The sequence below is a fragment of the Panulirus ornatus genome, chromosome 11 (genome assembly GCF_036320965.1).
Source record: "Panulirus ornatus isolate Po-2019 chromosome 11, ASM3632096v1, whole genome shotgun sequence".
In the NCBI taxonomy this organism is placed as follows: domain Eukaryota; kingdom Metazoa; phylum Arthropoda; class Malacostraca; order Decapoda; family Palinuridae; genus Panulirus; species Panulirus ornatus.
Window position 1 is genome coordinate 59465694 of NC_092234.1, and position 23963 is coordinate 59489656.

Here is a 23963-nt window from a genome sequence, read left to right on the forward strand (position 1 = left end):
GCTACAGGACTGCATCAAGATATTGGTTATGTTTTTTTTTTTTTCTTTTTTTTAGGCCACTTAACATACACTCAAACATACATTCTCTCCTTGTCATACATAACACTTGACAACACCCAGTTCACATAGTTTATTCTTTGTAACTATATTTTCCTGCAGGGAGCACGATGTGCCAACCCTGCCTTATAGCAAAGTGGTTGGAGCAGTAGATAGTAGTGGGCAGTGACATTTTGGGAGGAGCTTTAGGCATAAACATTAAGTAGTAGGAAGGAACATTAGGCAGGAGCATTAGGTTGAAGTAATCTGTAGGAACATTAGGTAGGAGCCTCTGCAAACACTGCACTAGAGGTGCCCTTTGCCAGTGGCTAGTTAAGGGTGAGGCACTAAAGGCTTAGAAGTGGCACTGGAGTTCACTTTTCATGGAGACTATTGCTGCACCTGCACCCCTCCTCTCTCTCTCTCTCTCTCTCTCTCTCTCTCTCTCTCTCTCTCTCTCTCTTTTCGAACCAGGTGTGTCAAATAGATATAGATAACTATAAAATTCTTTTTTTCGGCTTGCAATGAATCTTTTGGTGCATTAAGTGATTTTGAGTGAGATACTTAAAAGCTGTTTGTGTCGATTTAGAAACTTGATATTACTTTCATTAAAATACAGGTTGGTATGAGGTCATCCCCAATGTATCATCCGGGAGCCTTGGCATTTTCAACGTCTGGGGGTGTGCCAAAGATTGGGCAGCTACTGAATGCTGCTTGGAATCTCAGTGATACTTGCAGGTTTGTAATCATTGTATCACATTGTAAGAGGACAGTGATAGGGATACTAATATAACATTTATATGGAGAACATTGAAGTGACATAGTGAGAAATGTCAAGCAAGGATAATTGGGATAGTTAGTGTTGTTGGTGATTGATAATGGTAGTATTTAGGATTGATTTGTTATTGAAATTTTGTTTCATGAATTGGAAATAAGTGTCTTAGATATGAATAGATGAGATGACTGGGAGAATATTTAGAACTGATTACCTGCATGGATAGCAGTCTCACTTTCTAGCATATCTACTTAAACTTATATTGTATTTTTTCTAATATATTTATCAAGATGATGGTGGTATTTCAGATTCAAGATCTTACCCCCAGGAGGGGTGGTTAGTGGGGGCAGCAGTGGAAGTTCAAGCAGCAATAATAGTGGAAACAGTACATGTACCTCCAACAATAGTACAGCATCAGGTTTCCAAACTAATTGTGGTAGCTCTACTACTGGACAGAGGTGAGGGAATTTGTAGAACCTTACTGAATAATTTCAACATTTTTTCTTGGGTCATTAGAAGTAAAGTTTGAGATAAGTTGTGTGTAAATAATTCACCATATGTCATCTATTTGTGTGTCTGATAGCAAAAAAAATCTGATTAATTGATTTGGAAATCAATGATTTTGAAAATCTTCATGGCCAAAATCACTGGACCACTCCATGTAGTGGAGAATATATATTTTTCTTTATTTCCCCAGTTGCAAGCAGTGGGGCAAATGAGTTTGCCATTTTGCATGTACCTTTGTTTTTCATGAACATAAATACAGTACACAGTATTTCATGACAGGGCATTTGAATGTATAACAAAATTTTACCACAGATACTCATTAGGTTTTTGAGTTTGAAGGGTTAAAGGTCATGTGTACTTTAATGTTACCAAATGCTTGCATACACTTGATCTCATGAATGCTGTTAAACACAGACCAAACACATGCTACAGACATTGCATACAGAATTCTGTACCCTATCATCCTGATAGTTATGTGCAGCTCTGGTCAACTCTCTGGACATGTCATCTGCTTACTGGTTCCCATGCCTTACACTCTTCTCCCTCTGTGGTGCAGGATTTGATATTCACTTTCCCCTCTTCTTTTGATAATATTTTTGCTGTTATGTTTGCCAACTTAAAGAATTCATCTTTCCGATTTGTTGTCTCCTCTGTCTTGGATGTAAGCTGATTTTGCATTTTTTTTTTTAACTTTCTTCTCTAAATTGTATATGAAGATGTCAGCAGTTGAGGAGACGAGAATAAGGGGTAGATCAAATTGGAGATGGAAGGATAAAGTGGATGCAATTTTGAATGCTCAGAGCCTGAACATGCAGGAGGGTGAAAGGCATGCATGGGATAGAGTGAATTGGAGCAGTGTGGTGAACAAGGCTCCACATTCTGTCAGTAGACTGAATTGGACCATATTAAAGTGCTGGAAGGAAACCATAGAAAGGTCTGTTGGACCTTGTTGTGGATAGGGGGCTGTGGTTTGGGTGCATTACATGATTGCTGGGTAATGGATGCATGTGATGAGGCATTTTTCTTTGTCTTTTCATATTGCTACCATGTTTACACAGAAAACGGTAAACAAGTATGAAAAAAAAATATATATTTGTACAAAATTACTTCAGAGGACAGAGAACCTATTGAAGAGAATTGATAAGAAATATAACAGAACATCGCAGTACATGCCCTCCAAACTGCCTATTTTGTTGAAATGAGCTAGTAGAACAGTGTTTGGTTTATAATAGAATTTATGTTGCCAGTCAAAGAAAAAGCTTAGTTTGGCCTTGGTGCTTTCATCATAATAGTCTCAGATAAAGTGAACAGTGTTTCAAGCAGTGTAGAGATAGGGCAGTCAGAGGGTGTAACTTGAAATTAAGCAAGAGACTTGAATGAAACTGTAAAGAAAAGACGTACTTATATAGTAAAAGCGTAGTCGATGATTGAAATTGAATGACCGAGGACATGATTAATTCATACAACATACATAAATCTAAGTTGTATGATGTGGCAAATGTTCAAGAGTTGGGGCTCCATGAGTGTCAAACTCCCCATCTGTACAGTACAGATGAGTAATTATTGAAATCATCTGAAATATTGAAATGAATTGCATTGGAAAACTTGTTCTCACTTGTGATGCAAGAATACCATAAAGAATAAAACTACCAAATAACAAGTAATGCTCTCAGACCTAAACTTACTTAGAATAAAAAACTTGTGGTGGGAGTGTTGCAGCCATACTGATGAGGTTTCCTACCACTACACACTCACCTCTAGTTTTTTATTTTTGTATCACTGAGGTGGGAATGATTCATTTGTTTTTTGTTTTTCAATTATTGTTATAAGATGCTTCAATTTTATAAGAGGGTGATTTTTTCATTTAACTATTTTATGCCTTTATGGGCAGATTAGAAAGGGTAGTGAGTGGTGGGATTAAGAAGTAAGCTTATTAGTGAAAGAGAAGAGAGAGGCATTTGGACGATTTTTGCAGGGAAATAATGCAGATGACTGGAGATGTATAAAAGAAAGAGGCAGGAGGTCAAGAGAAAGATGCAAGAGGCAAAAAAGAGGGCAAATGAGAGTTGGGGTGAGAGTATCATTAAATTTTAGGGAGAATAGAGAGATGTTTTGGAAGGAGGTAAATAAAGTGCATAAGACAAGGGAACAAATGGGAACATCAGTGAAAGGGGCTAATGGGGAGGTGATAACAAGTAGTGGTGATGTGAGAAGGAGATGGAGTGAGTATTTTGAGTGAGTGAGTTTGTTGAATGAGTTTGATGATAGAGTGGCAGGTATAGGGTGTTTTGGTCGAGGTGGTGTGCAAAGTGAGAGGGTTAGGGAGAATGATTTGGTAAACAGAGAAGAGGTAGTAAAAGCTTTGTGGAAGATGAAAGCCGGCAAGGCAGCGGGTTTGGATGGTATTGCAGTAGAATTTATTAAAAAAGAGGGTGACTGTATTGTTGACTGGTTGGTAAGGTTATGTAATGTATGTATGACTCATGTTGAGGTGCCTGAGGACTGGCGGAATGCTTGCATAGTGCCATTGTACAAAGGCAAATGGAGCAAGAGTGAGTGCTCAAATTACAGAGGTATAAGTTTGTTGAGTATTCCTAGTAAATTATATGGGAGGGTATTGATTGAGAGGGTGAAGGCATATGATAGAGATGCTCTGTGGAAGGTATTAAGAATATATTGTGTGGGAGGTAAGTTGTTAGAAGCAGTGAAAAGTTTTTATCGAGGATGTAAGGCATGTGTACATGTAGGAAGAGAGGAAAGTGATTGGTTCTCAGTGGATGTTGGTATGCGGGAGGGGTATGTTATGTCTTCATGGTTGTTTAATTTGTTTATGGATGGGGTTGTTAGGGAAGTGAATGCAAGAGTTTTGGAAAGAGGGGCAAGTATGAAGTCTGTTGTGGATGAGAGAGCTTGGGAAGTGAGTCAGTTGTTGTTCGCTGATGATACAGCGCTGGTGGCTGATTCATGTGAGAAACTGCAGAAGCTGGTGACTGAGTTTGGTAAATTGTGTGAAAGAAGAAAGCTGAGAGTAAATGTGAATAAGAGCAAGGTAATTAGGTACAGTAGGGTTGAGGGACAAGTCATTTGGGAGGTAAGTTTGAATGGAGAAAAACTGGAGGAAGTGAAGTGTTTTAGATATCTGGGAGTGGATTTGGCAGCAGATGGAACCATGGAAGCAGAAGTGAATCATAGGGTGGGGGAGGGGGCGAAAGTTCTGGGAGCGTTGAAAAATGTGTGGAAGTTGAAAACGTTATCTTGGAAAGCAAAAATGGGTATGTTTGAAGGAATAGTGGTTCCAACAATATTATATGGTTGCGAGGCGTGGGTTATAGATAGAGTTGTGCGGAGGAGGGTGGATGTGCTGGAAATGAGATGTTTGAGGACAATATGTGGTGTGAGGTGGTTTGATCGAGTAAGTAATGTAAGGGTAAGAGAGATGTGTGGAAATAAAAAGAGCATGGTTGAGAGAGCAGAAGAGGGTGTTTTGAAATGGTTTGGGCACATGGAGAGAATGAGTGAGGAAAGATTGACCAAGAGGATATGTGTGTCGGAGGTGGAGGGAACGAGGAGAAGTGGGAGACCAAATTGGAAGTGGAAAGATGGAGTGAAAAAGATTTTGAGTGATCGGGGCCTGAACATGCAGGAGGGTGAAAGGCGGGCAAGGAATAGAGTGAATTGGATCGATGTAGTATACCGGGGTCGACGTGCTGTCAATGGATTGAATCAGGGCATGTAAAGCGTCTGGGGTAAACCATGGAAAGCTGTGTGGGGCCTGGTTGTGGAAAGGGAGCTGTGGTTTCGGGCATTATTACATGACAGCTAGAGACTGAGTGTGAACGAAAGTGGCCTTTGTTGTCTTTTCCTCACGCTACCTCGCACACATGAGGGGGGAGGGGGATGTTATTCCATGTGTGGCGAGTTGGCGATGGGAATAAATAAAGGCAGACAGTATGAATTATGTACATGTGTATATATGTATATGTCTGTGTGTGTATATATATGTGAACATTGAGATATATAGGTATGTATATTTGAGTGTGTGGACGTGTATATATATACATGTGTATGTGGGTGGGTTGGGCCATTCTTTCGTCTTTTTCCTTGCACTACCTTGCTAACACAGGAGACAGTGACATAGCAAAATAAATAAATAAAATACCCAATTACAAGTAACGTATTCTTTTCCAAAAAATAGGCAAAAGTAAGGGAGCAGCTTAGACTATATAAATCAAAATGTCAAGAAAATTCTTTAAAAATGTGGCCTCTACCACTACCAACATTTCACCACAGTCACTTCCACCACCACAATTTCACAAACACTTCTGTTCCACCACTCACCATAACATTCGCCCCCTCATTCACTCAATATGGTTCCATTTGCCACCATATCCACTACCACATATCTGAAACACTTCGCTTCCTCCAATTTTTCTCCATTCAAACTCACATCTCATTTAACCTGTCCCTCTACTATACAAAACCGAATAACCTTGCATTATTCTTATCTACTCTCAACTTTCTCCTTCACACTCTTTACATGCAATCATTGGCTAACGTAGTTTCTAACTCAAATCTGTATACAATAACTAACCCACTTCCAAGCCCCTCTCATCCCATACATAATGCATATGAGCCACTTTCTCCAAAACAACCCCATTCATAAACAAACAGCAATGGTGACATCACATACCCTTGCCACAGACCAACCTTCACTTGGAACCATTCACCCTCCTCTCCATTCAAACCTACCTCCCAATTGACTTGTCCCTCAACCCTGTTGTACCTAATAACCTTGCTCCTATTCACATTTACTCTCAGCTTTCTTCTTTCACACACTTTACCAAACTCAGTCACCAGCTTGTGTAGTTTCTCACACAAATCAGCCATCAGCGCTGTATCATCAGCGAACAACAACTGACTCACTTCCCAAGCTCTCTCATCCACAACAGACTGCATACTTGCCCCTCTTTCCAAAACTCTTGCATTTACCTCCCTAACAACCCTATTCATAAACAAATTAAACAACCATGGGGACATCACACACCCCTGCCGCAAACCTACATTCACTGAGAACCGATCACTTTCCTCTCTTCCTAAACGTACACACGCCTTACATCCTCGACAAAAACTTTTCACTGCTTCTAACAACTTTCCTCCCACACCATATATTCTTGATACCTTCCACAGAGCATCTCTATCAACTCTATCATATGCCTTCTCCAGATCCATAAATGCTACATACAAATCCATTTGCTTTTCTAAGTATTTCTCACATACATTCTTCAAAGCAAACACCTGATCCACACATCCTCTACCACTTCTGAAACCACACTGCTCTTCCCCAATCTGATGCTCTGTACATGCCTTCACCCTCTCAATCAATACCCTCCCATATAATTTCCCAGGAATACTCAACAAACTTATACCTCTGTAATTTGAGCACTCACTTTTATCCCCTTTGCCTTTGTACAGTGGCACTATGCAAGCATTCTGCCAATTCTCAGGCACCTCACCATGAGTCATACATACATTAAATATCCTTACCAACCAGTCAATAATGCAGTCACCCACTTTTTTTAACGAATTCCACTGCAGTACCATCCAAACCCGCTGCCTTGCCGGCTTTCATCTTCCGCAAAGCTTTTAGTACCTCTTCTCTGTTTACCAAATCATTTTCCCTAACCCTCTCACTTTGCACTCCACCTCGACCAAAACACCCTATATCTGCCACTCTAACATCAAAGACATTCAACAAACCTTCAAAATACTCACTCCGTCTCCTTCTCACATCACCACTACTTGTTATCACCTCCCCATTAGCTCCCTTCACTGAAGTTCCCATTTGTTCCCTTGTCTTACGCACTTTATTTACCTCCTTCCAAAACATCACTTTATTCTCCCTAAAATTTAATGATACTCTTTCACCCCAACTCTCATTTGCCCTCTTTTTCACCTCTTGCACCTTTCTCTTGACCTCCTGCCTCTCTCTTTTATACATCTCCCAGTCATTTGCATTATTTCCCTGCAAAAATCATCCAAATGCCTCTCTCTTCTCTTTCACTAATACTCTTACTTCTTCATCCCACCACTCACAACTCTTTCTAATCTGCCCACCTCCCACGCTTCTCATGCCACAAGCATCTTTTGCGCAAGCCATCACTGCTTACCTAAATACGTCCCATTCCTCCCCCACTCCCCTTACGTCCTTTGTTCTAACCTTTTTCCATTCTATACTCAGTCTCTCCTGGTACTTCCTCACACAAGTCTCCTTCCCAAGCTCACTTACTCTCACCACTCTCTTCACCCCAACATTCTCTCTTCTTTCCTGAAAACCTCTACAAATCTTCACCTTCACCTCCATAAGATAATGATCAGACATCCATACAGTTGCACCTCTCAGCACATCAACATCCAAAAGTCTCTCTTTTGCGTGCCTATCAATTAACACGTAATCCAGTAACGCTCTCTGGCCATCTCTCCTACTTACATACGTATACTTATGTATATCTCTCTCTTTAAACCAGGTATTCCCAATCACCAGTCCTTTTTCAGCACATAAATCTACAAGCTCTTCACCATTTCCATTTACAACACTGAACACCCCATGCACACCAATTATTCCCTGATCTGCCACATTACTCATCTTTGCATTCAAACCACCCATCACTATAATCCGGTCTCGTGCATCAAAACAACTAACACACTCACTCGTCTGCTCCCAAAACATTTGCCTCATGATTTTTCTTCTCATGCCCTGGTGCATATGCACCAATAATCACCCATCTCTCTCCATCCACTTTCAGTTTTACCCATATCAATCTAGAGTTTACTTTCTTACACTTGGGTATATACAGTAAAAGAGAGAATTAAGGCCAACTGCCACAATTGTCAAAGGGAGAATTCATTCACTTCATTTGTTAGTTGATAATGGATTATTGAATGTTGCAGTGGTGGTGGAAACAACAGTGGTAACAGCAATAGCAATTGCACTAATGCCAGTGGTGGAGGTGGAGAGAAGAAAACTATGGCTTCAGAAGTTCTAGGGTCAGCAGCAAAACTCCTCAAGTGTGGGGACAGCAAGGAGTCCTCTGATAAATTGGACATGCCTCCTCCTCCATCCCCTGCATCCAGTACTTGCTCTGACACAGGTCAGCCAGATGAATCATGTTTTGCATTTGTTTTTGTCAATTATATCCTTGGTTTGATAAATAGTTTATTGCTATATGCTTCACATATGTTCCAGGTGATATATTTTCTTTTTATTGAGGACACTAGATAATGCATTATGGCAGGTAGTGAATCATGATGAAATTTACTTAATTTCTTTGAAAATTTCTAGTTCCTCAAGGTATGATAGAAATATGTAAAAAAGTTTTCTGCAACAGGATCTATTACCTCTCCTGCTTCATACAAACGAGGAAAGAGACCAGTTGCTCGTGATGAAATGGAAAGATTTGATGAGGAGGAGTGGCCATTGCGTGATGTGATATTTGTGGAGGACACTAGACCAGTACCAATTGGGGAGGTTCTTGCTGTTGATGGGAATCAGGTAATTTTTATTCATATTTACTCAAGTCCATCCCCTAAAGGGGTAAATGGTTGAACTGTACTTTCTTTTGTCTAACCCAATATCCTTGCATATATAAGAATACTTTAAGTAGAATGTCAAGAAGCTGATAGAGGAAAGCAAAGAAAGAGTAGTTGATTGTGGAAGAAAGTTGAGTATATGGTTTTGGGATAAGAAACTAAACTGAAAGGAGGTGAAAAAGGAGAGAGGTGGATGTAAGAGTGAAATCTTGATGTGAGAAGTAAGGAAGAGGAGTTTCTTAATCAAGAGGAGGAAGTGAAAGGAAGATGGAGAGAGTATTTTAATGAGGTGATGAATGTGGGAGAAGGGGAGGCAGCAGTTGTTATGTGCATGGGCATGGGGAATGGAAGGAAGAGGATACAAGTGCAAGAGCCTGTAGCAAAAAGGGAGGTAAGAGGGGCATTAATAAAGCTGAAGGTAGGAAAGATACCTGGAGTGGATGAGATTATGGCTGAAATGCTGAGGTATGGAGAAGGTGTGGTAGAGTGGATGCATCTGATATGTAATTTGGCTGTGAAACAGAAGGTTGTGCTTTAGGATTGGGTGAAAGCTATTATTGTTCCTTAATTCAGAGGAAAAGGTGTTAAGGATGTATGTAGCGATTATAAGGGAATAAGTCTTTCGTTTACCAAGAAAGGTGTATGCAATAATGTTCATTGAAAATGTAATTAAGTGACTGAATGCAGAATAACTGAAGAGCAAGGGAGTTTTAGGAAAGTTAGATGTGTGGTTCAGATTTTTATATTAAAGATGTCTGTGAAAAAGTATTTAGTGAAAGGTAAGAAGTTGTATGCAGCTTTTATGGATCTGGGGCAAGCATATGACAGAGTTGAGTGGAATGCTTTATGGGATGTGTTAAAGATATATTGGGAGGGGGAAGACAACTATAAAGGAGCAAATGCATGTGCAAGAGTGGTCGAGAGTGGAGTGAAAGTTGTGGTATACATGTGGGCGTGAGTCAGGGCTGTGTGATGTCACCATGGCCTTTTAATACAGATGTTCCCCTACTTATGGTGGTTCAATTTAGGATTTTTCGACTTTACGATGGTGTGATAGTGATATGCCTTTAGTAGAAACTGTACTTCAAATTTTGATTATTTCCTGGGCTAGTGATATGCAGTATGATACTCTCTCGTGATGCTGCACAGTGGCAATGAGCCACAGCTTCCAGTCAGCCATGTTATCACGAGTGTAAACAACCATTACTTGACAGTGTACTGTGTTGCCAGCATCTTTTGGATTTTGTGTTTTGTGTTATGCATCTCATCATGTTTACAAAATGTCCATCTGTGTCTCCTGCCTCTGGTGAGAAGAGGAAGGTAATTCCTCTTGAGATGAAATCAAAGCTAATTGCCCATCATGAAGGTGGCATGCCAATAATGGCCATCTCATGTGAGTTAGGACTTTCCCAGTTGACGATGTTGACCATCTTAAAGAATTAGAGGCGAATTGGTGATGCTGTGAAATCTTCAGCATTGGTTTAATCCACTGTCATCACGAAGAAAAGAGCTGGGCCGATTGATGATATGGAAATAGTACTTGTCATATGATGGAAGACCAGATACAGAAGTGCATACTGCTTAACCTATTGACAATCCAGGCTAAGGCAAAAAGTCTTTTCGATACACACAAACGGTGTGCCAGTGATCCTACATATATGCAAATGTTTACAGTAAGGCGTCATGATATTTATAGTGTAGAGGTTAGTAATGAGGTAGTAAGCACCAATACTGGAGATACCAAAGCTTTCAGGAAAGAGCTGCATAGGATAATTATGGATAAAAAAATGTAAGTGTTCTTAGAGTGTTTATGGTATAATGTTCAGTGGGTTAGATTTACAACATGAATGGTATTTATGACACGATATTTTCAACTTACGATGGGTTTATCGGAACGTAACCCCATCGTAAGTCAGGGAGCATTTGTATGTGAATGGATGGAATGATAGAGATGAAAGCAAAACTAAGAAAAAGGGGTGCAGAGATGGAATGTGGTGATGAGATGTGGTGGTTAGTAGCAATTCTGTCTGCCGATGATACTGTGTCATTTGTGGAAAGTTGTGTATTCTGTGATGTTTCTAAGCATAGGCAATTGAAGGTAAATACAAGTAAAAGTAAAATAATGGTGTTTGAAAGGAAATTGAGTTGAAAGTATAGATTTTATAAAATCATACAGAGTGAAAGATGTACTAAATTGTTCTTTGGATATGGAGGGAGTAAGACTGGAAGAAGTGAGAGAATTTGATTATATATTTAGGGTAAGTTGGGTGATATGGAAGGAGAGAGAAGGGAAAGAGCAGTGCAGGGTAGAAAAATGAAGGGTGTAGGTGCAATTTTGGAAGTGAAGAGAGGATTAAGGGACAGTATAGGCCTCTTCACCCTGATCTATGCACCCAAAACATGGACATCGAATGAGTCACAGAGGTCAAGAATCCAGGCTTTGGAAATGAACTGTTTGAGAAGAGCATGTGGTGTGACTAGATGGAATGAAGAACGAAATGAAGGGGTGTATGAAAGATGTGGTATGGCAGGGAGTGCAAAAGGAATGAATCATGGATTGTGCATGTGGAAAGAATGCAAGACTGGGAGTTTACTAAGAGAGTGTATGACAGTACAATTAAAGGGGTTGTTGTGAGGGGAAGCCACCCGGAAGCATACTAGAGGGAGAGAAATGGTGGAAGAGTGCGAGGAATGATGTATACAAGAGAGGCATGTAAGGATTGGGATAAGTGGGGACTTGATGGGAGTTCCTGTGGGGAACATGTGTCAGAGCTATAGAGAGATGGATAGATAGGCTGCCTACTTACCTTTTCATTGTTGGAGAAGGTGACTTAGAGGGCAGGATTGGGAGCATGAAATCCTCCCTTCCATTATTACTTTCCAAAAGAATGAACAAAGGAAAGAGCCAGATGAAGATTTTTTTTTTTTACTCCAAGGCTCAGTCATCTGTTCAGGATGGTACCTTGCTTGCTTGGGAAATAGCAAATATGTACGAAAGAATATGTAGCATATGATATATGTGGTATAGTCGAAAGGGTGGCACTTTGATGTTTAAGAAATTGACAGAGTGGCCATAAAGGAAGAGTATTAATAGTCAAGCCTCTGAATGGTTAGATGTAACAGTTGGAACAATTGGTATGCCATAGGGACTGGCTCTCTTTCTCATATATATTAATGATATTGATAATGGACTGCAGTGTAAAATATCTAAATTCACAGCTGATTATAAGATGGGAAAAAATCTACAACAGAAACTGAACGTCTAGCTTCTTACTGACATATACACACTAGACTAACAGGTGGCAAATGAATTTTATTCCTGAAAAATATAAAGTTTTACATATGCATTCTGTTGAGCTTCAAAAGGTAAATGCGGAAAAGGACTTTTATGTAATGATATCTTGTGACCTACAGCTAAGTAAGCAGTGCACAGAAGCATTAGAAAAGGTAAACAAAATTCTTGGATTTAATAAGAAGGGCTTTCCAGTTTAAGTCTCAGGAAATTATCCTCACTCTTTACAGCTCACTAATGTGTCCCCATCATGAATATTGTCTTCAGTTTTGCTTGTCCTACTTGAGGAAAGACATATATAGAATGGAGAGAGAACAGAGACAAGATGCCAAGATGAATCCTGGCCTGAAAAACATCCTATGAGAGCCCACTAAATTTGAATTTAGATTACAAAAGAAAAGGTCGAGGTGATTTTTTTATAAGTATTCAGAATCCATTAAGGCTTTGATAGTGTTAGTGTAATAAGGATGGATTCGTTTAATTTCACTCAGAGTAATGGATATAAGCTCATGAGAACATATTTTTACCTTGAATGAAGTATGGCACTTTTGTTCAACAGGATCATTTACATATGGAGTGATTTATTAGTTAGAGTAGTTAAAAACAGTACCAGGAATATGTTTTAGCATAGACTTGACAGATATTTTGCTTCAAGTCCATGACTGATATTATTTGCACATCCTTAGCTATAAGTTTACTTATCTTCCTTTTTTAATAATCCATATGTCTTTCTACTCTCACCACATTGATCCTTAAGTTTCTATTCTCTAACACTATCAAAAACAGCCTTTTTAGGACCCAGTGACCTGTTGCTGTTTAAATTTAGTTGTATACTTACTTGCCTCCTGCCCCAGGAGTCCCTTTTATCATTATGAGGGTCCTACAGGTCCCAGGAAGCTCCCCTGCCACAGATGCATCTTCACCTAGAACCACTCAACCTCTACCTTCTTGCACATACAATCTTGCTCTTTTGGTAAAAATGTCCCAATCCTAATAGCTTTTCCCCCATATCTTATATTAAGATACCTTCCACCGAGGATATCTGTCTGCCTTGTCATACCCATTAATGCCATAAATTTTCAGAGTAAATACCTGATTGACACATCCTCTACCACTTCTGAAATCACACATTTGCTTCCCAATCTGATGCTCTGTGTATGCCATCACTTTCTCACTCACACTTTTCTATACAACTTACAAGGTACACTCGAACATATACCTATGTAGTTTGAACATTTACCTTTGTCCACCTAGCCTTTTTTACATTGGCATTCTTTCAATCATCAGGCACCTCCTAACTAACGTATCAGCAGTGCAGTCATCCCCTTTCTTAAGAAATTCAGTTGCAGTTCCATCCACTCCAGCTGTTTATGCAAGTTTTTACCTCTTCTTCTCATATCATTACACCATTTGCCTTGACTCTCTCACCTCTCATACCTCCATGTCCAAAACTTCCTACATCTGCCGCTCATCAGACATTCAACAGTCCTTCAGAATACTTACTCCATTTTCTCTTCACCTTAATTCTGCTTGTTACCAAATCCCCATCTGCTCACTTCATTGATGGTCCCATTTGTCTTCTTTTTTTTCCTCTTACTTTTAACCTCCTTCCAAAACAATTTCTTATCCTCCCCTGAAGTTTGTTGGTACTTATTCAATTGAACTCTTGTTTGCTCCCTTTTATAAGCCCCTGCACCTTCCTTTTGAACTCTTCTCTTGTACATTTACCAATTCCTTGCACCTCTTCCCTGCAAGTAATGTTCATAAACCTTGCCTTTTTCTTTCACAAATAACTCCCTTGCTCTACCATTCACTACCCTTTATCACATCCCCATCTTCTGCGCAGAAATACCACACATTGGCCTATGTAAGCATTCTTTCCAAAATACCGCCCATTCCTCTACCACTACCCAGGTTTCATTTGCTCTCACCTTTTGCCATTTTACACTTAATCTCTCCTGTTATCTTTCCACACAAGCCATTTTTTCAAGCTAACTCTTTTTCATTACCCTTTAACCCATATCATATACTCTTTTCCTAAAGCCTCAACAAACTTCCTCTCTTGCCTCCACCAAGCAGTGATCAAACATCCCACCAGCTGCCCTTTTCAGTGTATAGAGGCTTCATGTCTTATATAAGGGTTATGTTCCCATTATTGGTGCATAAGTTGAAATTTCTGACTGTACAAAACCATATCATTTCATCCAAGACCCCATCATGTGGTATAGTTGAACTTCCCCTCCCAGGTTACTAGCACTGGCACCTGTTTTCTGTTGTATCATATGATGCCCATCACACTTACAACCGAGTGCCTTCCAAAGAACACTCTGAACACCATACTGCAACACCATCACACTTAAAACACCACTGCTCTATGCACTAGAAAGAAATTACTAACTACAAAAAAGAAACATGAGAAAGAAATGATACTATATATAAAAGCCATGTGAAAGAAACTATTAACCTGTAACAAAAATTCATTTATGTTAATCTTAGTGACACTCAGACTCATATTTGATGTTAATATGAGCAAAAGTATCATATCATCATTTCCAAGTAATGCCTTGATAATTTAGAACATTTCATTAGTAGAAGTCTGATAATTAGGTAGAAACATTACGTAGAAGTAGTAACTGGGAACATTAGGAAGGAACATTAGGTAGAAATAATGAGTGGGAGAAGGTAGGAACCTCTGCAAACACTGCGCTAGAGTTGCCCTCTGCCAGTGACCTGTTAAAGGCGAGGCACTAAAGGCTGAGAAGCAGTACTGGAGTTCACTAGTTATGGATACTCTCTTGCCATGGCCACTCCTTTGAGGAAGTTCCAGTTGGGACTGGTTATCAAAGATATAGACAGATGGATAGATATAAGACTGGAAAATACAGACAGATATCAAGTCTTCTGATAATAACACCCTTTTCAATAATGAAGTGCTTCAAATATTATGATATGGGGAAGTGAAGAGACGAGAAATTGTAATGAAAACTTGGCAGAAATGAACATATCATATCAAGGAAGAGTGGTGTAAAATCCATTGGAGTAAATAGTGTCTAATAACCATGCTTTTATCAAACACAACAGAGCATATGTTGCTCCTTCAAAAAAACCTGACAGGCTGTATCTTTTGGACCTTGAATATAAAAGTAAAAGCGCTGATGATGCTCTTCAAGACATCAATATTTTCTTGAATAAAGTATTATGTTTGCTAACATTACAATTCAGGACGGGCAAAATAGCAGAGGGAGAAAGTGATATGTAAAGATCATTGCCACACTCAGGAATCAGAGCTGTTGTGAAACATAAGTCATGATTTACTTGAGGAATATTTTTAAAAGCTTAGTTTCCATTTTGCACTATAATAAAGCTTCTGTTGACTTGGAAGTTTCTGTAGAGTATAACCAGTAAAATCAGAAGGTGCTCTAAGTATGGTCAGAAAATGAGTTGAATATCCAGCACTTCAGTAGTTGTTAGATTGCACTCCTGTGACCCAGGTAACTCTTTCTGCTTCACCCACACATAGACTGATGGCATTCTTTGTCCGTAACAATACTTAACCCACAAATGATATTCTTTGTAACTAAATTTTCCTTTGATGAGCACTGTTATCCCTGCCTATTGACAGAATGGTAGGAGCAGTAGATAGGAGTATTAGATGGGAACATAAGGCATGAGCATTAGGTAGATACAAAAGATAAAAGTAGTGAGTAGAACATTAGGAATGAGGATTATGTAATTGTTGTAGGGTTGAACATTCAGCAGGAACATTAGGTAGCCTCAGAAAACACTGCACTAGAGTAGCATAATTACTGTTAGTTGCCTGTTAAGGGTGGAACACTAAAGGCTAAAAAGTGAAATTGGTATTCATGATTTATGGTTACTCTTTTGCCATGGCTACCCCCTTGCGGGAGTTCCTGAGGGGAATCGGCATCAGAGATATATAGATAGATATCTAGTTGCTCAAATTTTTGTAATATTTTGCTTGAAACTAATAGAAACACGTAGGTCTGTACAGTAGAGACATTTAAAAGGGTCCACACAAGTTTTGACAGTTTACATAACCATCTAGGCTGACTAAGTATGGGAACAAAATGGCTGCTTGGTCTAAGACAAAGCTGTAGGGGTAGAAAACTTCTGGAAATATTATAAGGCATATTGTTAGTTTCAATCCAAGCAAGTTGGGTGTTTGTTCTCACATGCAGGAAATTCTAATAATTTTTACTTAATGGTCCGGTAAAGTTCCCTAGTTATGCACTTATTTGTTATATAGGACATCACATTTGTATGGTCATAGAAATTAGAGTAACTTTTATAACAATTGAAAAGATATTCTGTTAGATTGTGTTTAATAGCTATGCATCAGCCCTTTAACATTGGATGATTGTAATGCTTTATACTGTCAGTAGAATTAAAAAGATTAGTGTAAGAGTACAGATTAGAATTAAGATTTCTTTTAAAATCTTTTTGAATTTTTCATAGGTGGTGGTTGTACCCCAGACGAAGGAGGGTAAAGGTAACCTGCGTGTGATTCACCGTGATCAGCTCCAAGTGATCCGTGCTGGGGGGAATCCTCGAGTTCCAGACTGTTATCAAAAGACACCTAAACGGATTCCAGTGACAGAGCCAGGCCAGATCCTCACTGTAGCTGTGGATGGGAGAGGTACAATAATGCTAAGTTCCAAAATTTTTCTTTGAGGAAATGATTTGAAAATAGCTTAACATGACTCGCAGTATGCTGCACTTTCTCTTAACTGAACCATAATACCTGAAACACCTTGCAAAGGTTTAGCTAGTTCATAAAATGTAGAGGAGGGAAGAAGAGAGACTGGATAAACAGGAGAGCATGGTAAGTTTGAAGTTGATGTAGGGGGAGACCCTTACAGTGCAGCTTCAGGAAAACTATGTTATCACTGTTTGCCCCAAATATTCTTGTAAGATTTAAAGATATGCAAGCAAAAGAATGGAAAATGAAAAGTTGAATCCTTTATGGGAGGCAGTAGTTGGTAGGCAGGCATCAACCAGGGAGGTGCATTACGGATGCTGCCCACCAGGGTATCCAGAAGGTTAGTGATGGTTCCTTAGTGAGCCAGCACTTCAGTGGTTGTCAAATTGCACTCCTCTGATCCAGGTAGCTGTCTCCTCTTTCTACCTAACTGACATGTGGACTGTTGACATTTTTTCCATGAGCAAACAATGTCTCCCAGTCACACACAACACTTGACAACACCTAACTCACACAACTCATTCACTGTAATTAGATTTTCCTGTGGTGAGCATTTTGTGCTAGCCCTGTCTTTTGACAGGATGGTTAGAGCAGTAGATAGAAGTAGGAGCTAGGAACATTATATTAGAGCATTATATAGAGGCATAGTTATAGGTAGTACGTAAGAACATCAGGTGGGAGCATTAGTTAGAAGTAGTAGGTTTGAACATTATGCAGGAACATTAGGTAGACATATTGGGTTGATGTATTCAGTAGGAACATTACTTTGGAGCCCCTAGAAACATAGCAGTAGAGTTGCCCTCTGTGCTTGACCTGTTGAGGGTGAGGCACTAAAGGCTAAGAAACTGCATTGGAGGTCACCAGGTATGGGCGTTCCTTTGCCGTTGCCACCCTCTTCAGGGAGTTTCTAAAGGGAACAGGCATCAGAGATATAGATAGATTAAATACCTTTGTTTAGCCATGGTGGAGTGTTGAAAGTTTACAAAGACTACGCTTGGCATAAGATTTGAAAATTGGTGGGAAAGAAAAATCTTAGATATATTTTGTTCTTATAAGATTAAATATTTGCATGCAACTGTGTGGAAAATTAAAGAAAATATTGCTTATCCATCTTTGTTTCACTGTGGTGGAGTGTAGAAGTGGGTACCTTGCCTTGTGATTTATGTCACAGTTGATCGTTAATTATCATATGGTGAATGATGCAGTATTATGACTTGAACTCATCACTGCCTACTTCTCACAGTACATATTCAAATAATGTTGATAAATTTTATAAAAGTATTTATAGGTGTGAAAAGTCATATCTCAGTTTTTACATAGTTAGGTATTCTTTCCTGAAATGTGTGAAAAGAAGTATCCTGTGGGTTTTGAAATGATTAATATGCCTTGCATTTTTTCAGTAAGGATGGTGGTAAGAATGAATGTAGGACATATTTCCTAATGATTATTGTTGCCACATTTTATTTATTTCCATTGAAGTATGAAATCAGCATAACATTTATCATGGCAAATTATGGGTAATCCAGTAGCAATCAAACACCTTGCCACCTTCCATTTTGTACAAGGCTTTCACTACTTCCCCTCTCTTCACAGAACTGCTCTCCGTGACTATGTTAGCCCACATACCAATTTTTTTTTCTTAAAGAAGACAGTAGGACTAACCCGGTAGTCCCATTTTGATGAGACAGGGAGTAAGACCAGCAATCGTGACATGGAGGGTGTAAGATTGTTCCAGCCACCACTTTAACGCTCTACAGTCAGGATGGTAGTACCAACCTGGGCAGATGTTGTCAATAACCTACTACCTAATGGGTTGCTCCAAGTGTGGGGCAGGGTACTGTGGTACTGGGAGGGCCAATACACTACTACCTGAGCCCTCCCTGTCACTGATGGCAGAGTCACACAATAAAGTGTAGTCAGAAGAGGATACCTTAAAGTTGCTGAGGTCCTGGGAGGGGCCATTACTCTCCTACCTGAACCCTCCCTCTTGCTGGCAAACACCCTACATCTGCCACTGTATCATTAAACATATTCAGCAGTCCTTCAGAGTATTCTCTCCATCTCCTCTTCTCTTCATCACAACCTGTTATCATTTCCTCTCTTGTTCTCTACACCGATGTTCCTGTTTGTTTTCTCATTATTTACCTCCTTCCAAAACACCTTATTCTCCCAAAAGTTTTAAGATGCTCACTCACCCCATCTCTCATATGCTTTCTTTTTCAACCCTTGCACATTCCTCTTGACCTGCCATTTTCTCACATGTATCCCCAATCTTTTGCTCTTCCCTCTAAGTATCACCCAAATGCCTCTCTTTTGTCTTTCACTTGCAACTTTACCTCTTCATCCCTCTGCACACTACCTTTTTTTAATCTGCTCACCTCCCATCTTTCACATACCACATGCATCTGTTGCACATGCCAGCACTTCTTCCCTAAATAACTTCCATTCCTCACCTCCTCCCCTTGCTTCATTTCCTCTCACTTTTTACCATTCTACATTTGATCATTCTCGGTACTCCTTCACACAAGTCTCCATTCCAAGTTCACTTACTCTCCCCACACCGACATTGTTTCCTCTTTTTTGAAATCTTCACCCTCACCTCCACAAGGTACTAATCATACATCTTACCTGTTGCCCCTCTCAACAGATTTACATCCAAAAGGTTCCCTTTTACTTGTCTATAAGGTAATTTATATTCCAGTAATACCCACTGACCATCTTTTTGTATTCTCATATATATACTTGTGTATATTTCTCTATTGAAACCAGATATTCCCAGTCACCAGTCCTTTTTTAGCACACAAATCCACAAGCTGTTCATGCCCGCTGACCATCTTTTTGTATTTTCATATATATACTTGTGTATATTTCTCTATTGAAACCAGATATTCCCAGTCACCAGTCCTTTTTTAGCACACAAATCCACAAGCTGTTCATCTTTTCCATTCATAAAACTGATTACCCTTTTCCTCCCAAATATACATTCATTTGCAACATTATTCACCTTTGCATGCTAATCACCCATCACGAATACCCGGTCTCTTGCATCAATACTGGTGACACGCTCACTCAACTGCTTGTAAAACTCTTGCCTCTCTTGATCTTTCTTCTCGTGACCAGGTGCATAAGTACCAATGATCACCCATCTCTCGCTATCCACTCTCAGTTTTACCCACATCAATTTAGAATTTGTATCCTTACACTCTTTCACATGCACCCACAATTCCTGCTTCAGGAGTAGTACTATTACTTTCTTATCTCTGGTCCTCTCACCAACTCCAGGTTTTACTTCAAAGATATTTCCAAACCATTCTTTGCCTTTTTCCTTGAGTTTTGTTTCACCCAAAGAGCCAGAACATCCAGGTTTCTTTTCTCATACTTATTACCCATCTCTCCTCACTTATCTTCGTTACAATCACACACATTCAGACACCCCAATCTAAGCCTTCGAGGAGGATGAGCACTCCCCGCTTGGTTCCATCTTCTGTTCTGTCTTTATATATATTGAAATAAAAGGAGAGCGTTTCCAGCTACCACCCTTTTAATCACCTTCTACGACTTGAAGAGAATATAGAGGTAGAATTCTTTCTCCCCTCCACTGGGTAAAATTTTTTTGTTATGCTTGATCGCTGCTTTCCCACCAGAAACAGATGAAGAAAGGCCTTATCACTTGACATCCTTTCTCTAGCTGACATTTGTAATGCACTGAAACCACAGCTCCCTAGCGACATTCAGGCCCCCACAGACCTTTATATGGTTTATAGCGGATGCTTGGCATCCTCTGGTTTAGTCCATTGACAGCATGTCGAGCCCATTATACCACATTTTTGCGATTTGCTCTTTCCTGTGCATATCTTTCATCCTCCTGCATGTTCAGCACCTGATTGCTCAAAATCTTTTCCACTCCATCCTTCCATTTCCAGTTTGGTCTCCCCATTCTCCTTGTTCCCTTCACCTCTTACGCTTATATCCTCTTTGTCAACTTTTCCTATCTCATTCTCACCATGTTTGCAAACCATTTCAACTCATCTTATGCCCTTTCATCCACACTCTGTTTATTACCACACATCTGTCTTACCCTTTCATTACTTACTTGATCATACCACCTCACACCACATATTGTTCTCAAACATTATATTTCCAACACATCCATTTTTCCCCACAGAGCCTTATCAATAGCTTATGCCTTGCATCCATGTAATATTGTTGGGACTACTGTTCTTTCAAGCATACCCGTTTTTGCCATCCCAGATAAAATTCTCTCTTTCCAAGCATTCTTGAGTGCTCCCAGAACCTTCACCCCCTCCCCTGCCCTATGACACTTCCACGGTTCCATTCATAGCCATGTCCACTCCCAGGTATCCAAAACACTTCGCTTCCTCTATTATATATCCATTCAAACTCACACCCCAAATAACCTGTCGCTCAACCCTGCTGAACTTAATAGAAAGTTATTATTATTATTGTTTATTTTTTATTGATTATACTTTGTCGCTGTCTCCCGCCTTAGCGAGATAGCACAAGGAAACAGATGAAAGAATGGCCCAACCCTTCCACATACACATGTATATACATACATGTCCCCACACGCACATATACATACCGATACATCTCAACGTATAACATATATATACATACACAGACATATACATATATACACATGTACATATTTCATACCGTCTGCCTTTATTCATTCCCATCGCCACCCTGCCACACATGAAATGACAACTCCCTCACCCCTCATGTGTGTGAGGGAACGCTAGGGAAAGACAACAAAGGCCACGTTCGTTCACATTCAGTTTCTAGCTGTCATGTGTAATGCACCGAAACCAAAGCTCCCTTTCCACATCCAGTCCACACAAAGCTTTCCATGGTTTACTCCAGACGCTTCACATGCCCTGGTTCAATCCATCGACAGCACGTCGACCCCGGTATACCACATCGTTCCAATTCACTCTATCCCTTGCACGCCTTTCACCCTCCTGCATGTTCAGGCCCCGATCACTCAAAATCTTCTTCACTCCATCTTTCCACCTTCAATTTGGTCTCCCACTTTTCCTCGCTCCCTCCACCTCTGACACATATATCCTCTTGTCAATCTTTCCTCACTCATTCTCACCAGGTGACCAAACCATTTCAAAACACCCTCTTCTGCTCTCTCAACCACACTCTTTCTATTACCACACGTCTCTCTTACCCTTTCATTACTTACTCGATCAAACCACCTCACACCACATATTGTCCTCAAACATCTCATTTCCAGCACATCCACCCTCCTCTGCACAACTTTATTTATAGCCCATGCCTCACAACCATATAACATTGGTAGAACCACTATTCCTTCAAAGATACTCATTTTTTCTTTCCAAGATAACGTTCTCGCCTTCCACACATTTTTCAACGCTTCCAGAACTTTCGCCCCCTCCCCCACCCTATTACTCACTTCTGCTTCCATGGTTCCACCTGCTGCCAAATTCACTCCCAGATATCTAAAACACTTAACTTCCTCCAGTTTCTCCACATTTAAACTTACCTCCCACCTGACTTGTCCCTCAACCCAATTGTACCTAATAACCTTGCTCTTATTCACATTTACTCTCAGCTTTCTTCTTTCACACACTTTACCAAACTAAGTCACCAGCTTGTGCAGTTTCTCTCCTGAATTAGCTACCAGCGCTGTATCATCAGCGAACAACAACTGACTCACTTCCGAAGCTCTCTCATCCACAACAGACTGCATACTTGCCCCTCTTTCCAAAACTCTTGCATTCACCTCCCTAACAACCCCATCCATTAACAAATTAAACAATCATGGAGACATCACGCACCCCTGCCACAAACCAACATTCACTGAGAACCAATCACTTTCCTCTCTTCCTACACGTACACATGCCTTACATCCTCGATATAAACCTTTTCACTGCTTGTAACAACTTGCCTCCCACACCATATATTCTTAAGTCCTTCCAAAGAGCATCTCTATCAACTCTATTGTATTCCTTCTCCAGATCCATAAATGCTACATACAAATCCATTTGCTTTTCTAAGTATTTCTCACATTCTTCAAAGCAAACACCTGATCCACACATCCTCTACCACTTCTGAAACCACACTGCTCTTCCCCAATCTGATGCTCAGTACGTGCCTTCACCCTTTCAATCAATTCCCTCCCATATAATTTCCCAGGAATACTCAACAAACTTTTTTTTTTTTTTTTATACTTTGTCGCTGTCTCCCGCGTTTGCGAGGTAGCGCAAGGAAACAGACAAAAGAAATGGCCCAACCCCCCCATACACATGTACATACACACGTCCACACACGCAAATATACATACCTACACAGCTTTCCATGGTTTACCCCAGACGCTTCTTATGCCTTGATTCAATCCACTGACAGCACGTCAACCCCTGTATACCACATCGCTCCAATTCACTCTATTCCTTGCCCTCCTTTCACCCTCCTGCATGTTCAGGCCCCGATCACACAAAATCTTTTTCACTCCATCTTTCCACCTCCAATTTGGTCTTCCTCTTCTCCTCGTTCCCTCCACCTCCGACACATATATCCTCTTGGTCAATCTTTCCTCACTCATTCTCTCCATGTGCCCAAACCATTTCAAAACACCCTCTTCTGCTCTCTCAACCACTCTCTTTTTATTTCCACACATCTCTCTTACCCTTACGTTACTTACTCGATCAAACCACCTCACACCACACATTGTCCTCAAACATCTCATTTCCAGTACATCCATCCTCCTGCGCACAACTCTATCCATAGCCCACGCCTCGCAACCATACAACATTGTTGGAACCACTATTCCTTCAAACATACCCATTTTTGCTTTCCGAGATAATGTTCTCGACTTCCACACATTCTTCAAGGCTCCCAAAATTTTCGCCCCCTCCCCCACCCTATGATCCACTTCCGCTTCCATGGTTCCATCCGCTGCCAGATCCACTCCCAGATATCTAAAACACTTCACTTCCTCCAGTTTTTCTCCATTCAAACTCACCTCCCAATTGACTTGACCCTCAACCCTACTGTAC

General features: G+C 40.1%; 1 protein-coding gene across 1 annotated transcript in view; it reads left to right on the plus strand.

Annotated features, from left to right (window-relative positions):
* hyd (E3 ubiquitin-protein ligase hyd) overlaps positions 1-23963 on the plus strand; it is a 312986-nt gene that overhangs the window by 65729 nt on the left and 223294 nt on the right. The window contains exons 9-13 of the mRNA XM_071667186.1: positions 656-774; positions 1120-1269; positions 8267-8466; positions 8704-8867; positions 16674-16854. Coding sequence (XP_071523287.1) covers positions 656-774; positions 1120-1269; positions 8267-8466; positions 8704-8867; positions 16674-16854 — 814 coding nt within the window. The remainder of the gene's footprint in view (positions 1-655; positions 775-1119; positions 1270-8266; positions 8467-8703; positions 8868-16673; positions 16855-23963) is intronic.